At 27.7% G+C, this 4,786-nt stretch overlaps 1 protein-coding gene across 1 annotated transcript; it reads left to right on the forward strand.

Moving 5' to 3' along the window:
• Positions 1 to 719: 719 nt before the first annotated feature.
• LOC127093937 (secreted RxLR effector protein 161-like) lies at positions 720 to 1,235 on the forward strand. Its single transcript, XM_051032825.1, has one exon. The coding sequence runs from the start codon at positions 720 to 722 to the stop codon at positions 1,233 to 1,235; it is 516 nt and encodes a 171-aa protein (XP_050888782.1).
• Positions 1,236 to 4,786: the final 3,551 nt, after the last annotated feature.

Below are 4,786 nucleotides of genomic sequence, written 5' to 3' on the forward strand. Positions count from 1 at the left end.
GAACTGAAATCAATAGAGAAGAATAATAATTATAAGTTGGTTGATCTACTAGATAGAAAGAATCCAACTGGTGTGAAATGAATGTTCAAAGTGAAGGCAAATCTCAAGGGTGAAATAATAAAGCATAAGACTCAATTGGTTACTAAGGGTTTTTTTCAAAGAGAAGGCATAAACTTTGAAGAGGTATTTACACATGTTGATGGGATTGAAACCATTAGGCTTGTCATTGGTATTGTTAATAACCACAATTGGTCCATCTACCAAATGAACGTCAAATCTACGTTTTTGAATGTACCGCTTGAAGAAGAGGTATATGTATGACAACCCCCTGGTTTTGTTGTGAGAAACCAAGAGTTGAAGTTTACAATTTGAAGAAAATGTTATATGGTTTGAAGCAAACTCCAAGAACTTAGAACACAAATATATATGGTTTTCTAAAGGAGGTTGACTTCAAGAAATGTGTATCCGAGCATGAAGTGTATTTGAAGACGAATATAAGTAAATGAGTGATTATCCTTTGTCTATATGTAGACGACTTGTTGATAACTGACAACAACAAAAAATGCATTTCTAAGTTCAAGACTGAACTTATGAAAGAGTTTTAGATGAACGACCTTGGCCTCATGACATACTTCCTCGGTATTAAGTTCCATAAGTCAAAAAAGAGACTGCTCATACACCAAAGAAGATATGCTCTTAAGATATTGAAGAAATTTGAAATGGAGCATTGTGATGCCGCCATTGCTCAAGTTGAACCAAAGTTACAGTTGTCAAATAATAAGGATGAGCAAGATGTTGATCCAACTCAATATAGGAGGTTTATTGGATCCTTACGCTATTTGTGCAATACTCTACCAGACATGGCGTTTAATGTCGGTATTGTGAGTAGATTCATGGGGAGACCGAAGATGTCTCACTTAGAAGCAGTCAAGAGGATCCTAAGATATGTCAAAGGTTATGTTGGCAGTGAAATTCTCTTTACCGCATCGAATATGGGCAGAAAATACAATTTGCTTGGTTTTATCGATTCTAATTGGTGCGGAGATAAAGATGATAGAAAGTTTACAACTTGGTACATCTTTATATTCAGTGGAACACCAACAACATGGTGTTCGAAGAAGGAACTGGTAGTTGCACTCTCATCTTGTGAGACCAAGTACATTGCCGCTTCGTTATGTGTGCCAAGTTGTGTGGCTTATAAATTTATTACAAGAGCTGGGCAGCAGTTAGGGTGAGGTTGTTACACCTCTGGTTGACAATGTTTTCCCTATTAATCTTGCTAAAAACTCAATTGCACATGGGAGAAGCAAACATTTTGAGATGAGGTTTCACTACTTAAAGGAGTTTGTTAGTGAATGGAAGTTACGATTGGAATATTATAGAAGTGAAGACAAATGACTGATTTGTTGACTAAGGGAGTCACAAATGATGTGCTCAAGAGGTCGAAGATGAACATGAGCATGGAAGACTTTGAGCACTTGAATTAAGGTGGTGTGTTAAAAGTATTGCGAGTTACTCAAGTGTTGTAACCGGTTAACACAAGGGTGTAACTGGTTAATCAAATAGTGTAACCGACTATAGGTCCGAGTTTTGCTATTTCTCTATTATGTAATTGTTTGTTTTTTATCCTAATCAGCATGTAACATTTGAATAAATGTGTTAGATGCATTATCATCGAAGGTTAACTAAATTATCATTTTCACCAGTATTTTAAAAATCAGATCGGATCAGCGGATCAGACCGGTTGAAGATACTATGTTTAAGATTTGAATTTAAATTATGAACTTTTGAATTTTAAAAATTAAGATTTATTTTAGAGATCGAGTCATCAGGTTTGATCGGTTTAATACCTATATAATTCTGTTATAATGACAAGTTTACTCAATCGAGTTTTCCGATTTTATCTGAATTACTCATGCGGTTCGAGCAGTGACTCAGTGGTTCGATCAATAAACCAATGACTAAATATCCTCACCGGTTTGATGACCTATCCGATTTTTAAAACATTGATTCTCACCCTCAATTATTTCTCTTTCTCTCTCTCTCCCACTCTTTCTCACAATTTTTCTCTATCACTCTCCACATTCCAAATTTCTCCACCATTATTCATTGATCTTGTGGTTCAAAGTTCTAACATCACCTAATTTTTAGGCAACCAAAATCAAATTTTAATATTCTTTAATACTAATAATCATTAACATCAATATTTATAATAAAAAAATATATTTATATTGATTTTTTCTTGATGACTGCATTTTTATAAACAAGTTTTAATACTCTTTGATACTAATAGTAATTAATTCAATATTTGTAAGCAAAAGAAAAGATTTTTGTTGAGTTTTTCACAAAATACAAACGACACGAAATTAATTAGATCACATGAATTTTTAATTGTACCAATAAAAATAACAAATTTTCGTGGTTTATATACTTTTAGATTTTTTTAATTAATAAGTCACAATTTAAATTTTGGATATTATTTAAATTTTTAATTTTGTTTTAATCTTTAACGTTTTTAAATAATAACTTTTTATTTTTTATTTTTGTCTATAGTTATATATTTAGTTATTAATTGTTATCTAAGATTTCATTTTTTTTTTAGTTTCAAATTTTTTAATTTAAATTTTCAAATTGATATTATTATGTTAAGTTGTTAAAAAATATAATATATAAATTACAATAAATATATAACAAAATATAACCAATAATATTAAATTTTAAAAGTAAGGTAATATCATAATTATAAATTCTATATACACTACAAGTTTCAAAAAATAAGTGTTTGGTTAAAAATTTGTTAGTTAATGATATTTATGTTGGTATTTAAATGTAAAATTATATTATATTTAATAATTTGTGTATATCCCATATAAATAAATAAAAAATAATGCATAAATATTTATTACAATAATTTTTTATTGATACATGACTCAGGACTAAAAAGATATTTGTTACTAATATATATTAAGTATAGGAAAATTATCTGGCATTGACAAGCTAATAAATGTCACAAATAACTTAAATTTAAATAAATACATGACACCAGACCAAAATGATTTTTCATGCAAGAAAGAAGGTATAATAGATCCAAATATATTTTTACTCATAATTTTACACTAAATTAATGATTCATTAAATATATGTTATTGATGTAAATACAGAAAAATATATATATTAGTGATTCAAACACGAGAAAAATAAACGATGATATTCAAAATATATATATTTTTTATTAATTCTCAACTACTAAAAATGAAAAAAAAAAACTTATTTTTATAAACGAAAAAAATATTATTGATCAAAATATTTTTATAAATAGTGTGAAAACAATTATATTTTTTATATATGTAAAAAAAATATTGTTCATCCAAATACTTTTATACACAGTATTATTTTTATAAACTAAAAAAGATTTATAGTTAATCTAAATATTTTTATAAATGATGTCAAAAGCAAAAATTACTATATACAGAAAAATAAACCCTAATATTTTGTTATAATATTAATATATAAGAAATTATTTACTATTAATTCAAATAATATTTTTATAATATTTATAACAAAAATAATATAGTTTATCATATATTAATTATATTTTTAGAACATCGGATAAATTCATCATTTCACCCTATAAACAACTCAAATATCAATATTTCAATTTTTTTAAAAAATTGATATTTCCTTCCTGTTTTATTACCTAATTTTAATTAATCATATAAAATGAAAAAATTATTGATCTAAATATTAAAAAAAAATTATCAATGTTTTTTTGAAATATATGAACAAATGCGCTTATCACTCCACAAACCATGTTTGTTATAGTTTTAATAATAAAAATATACTATTGAGAGCAAAAAGATAGGAAAACCAAGAAAATTAGGATGTGTTGGAAAATTAGAATAGGCTATTAGTGTAATAGCCAATGTATCTGATTATTATAGATATATAGATTTGTTGAATTTCTTTAAGAAATGGTTTTAAAAATTTGTTACCTGACTTCGACTGTATTAATGCAAATACTACTTAAGTACAGTGTAAAAAGAAACTTTTTGAAATGTATAACATGATTTAAATTTTATTTTTTTTCATTAAATTATTTATTGTTTTGTATTATATTATTACATCAAACACAAATGAATTTATTCTTGACCTGTGTGAACCCATAGTAAGTGATCTCCTGAGACAAAAGAAAGAAAAGAAAACAAATGCTGACTCTTGATAGCCTCATCAACACAACACTCCATCAAGGAACCTAGAATACACAATATGCATACAGAGTATTACCTAGCATGTCCACAAAAACATTGCATAGCATTCTCACTCATGAGTAAAGTAAAATTTTCAAGCACATCGCATCAACTTAAGCAGGAAAACATAAAATCCCAAAGAATTAGGCCAATTCATAACAAGATCCAAAAGCATTTTAAGCCAACCATGCATTACTTGTTGCCATCAACCACAAATTAGACACCCTACAAAACAGAGTCCAGAAAATGAAACTGGAAAACACACACCCTTTTGTTTCTTTTTATTCTTTCTTCTGACTCTTGATTTGTTATCTTTCCACCATGCACTATGCCCAATCTAATAGAGAGCTGAATGATCAAAGGAGAAATAGTGATGCTAGATAATGAAAACAGAATGGATAAACCTAGGTGATAGACAAATACTTGCTATCAACGAATTGCTCTTCAGCACTGTTTCTTCAAACCCAATATCTTTTGTCATCATATGCTTACAAGATTGCCATTTATAATTTATGATCAAATTAAAGAAAACACTAAAT

Source organism: Lathyrus oleraceus, chromosome 6 (assembly GCF_024323335.1).
Source record: "Lathyrus oleraceus cultivar Zhongwan6 chromosome 6, CAAS_Psat_ZW6_1.0, whole genome shotgun sequence".
NCBI lineage: Eukaryota > Viridiplantae > Streptophyta > Magnoliopsida > Fabales > Fabaceae > Lathyrus > Lathyrus oleraceus.

Bases quoted from the DNA above. Each gene is read 5' to 3' on its own strand.
- LOC127093937 (XM_051032825.1), top strand. From the start codon at position 720: ATGGAGCATTGTGATGCCGCCATTGCTCAAGTTGAACCAAAGTTACAG.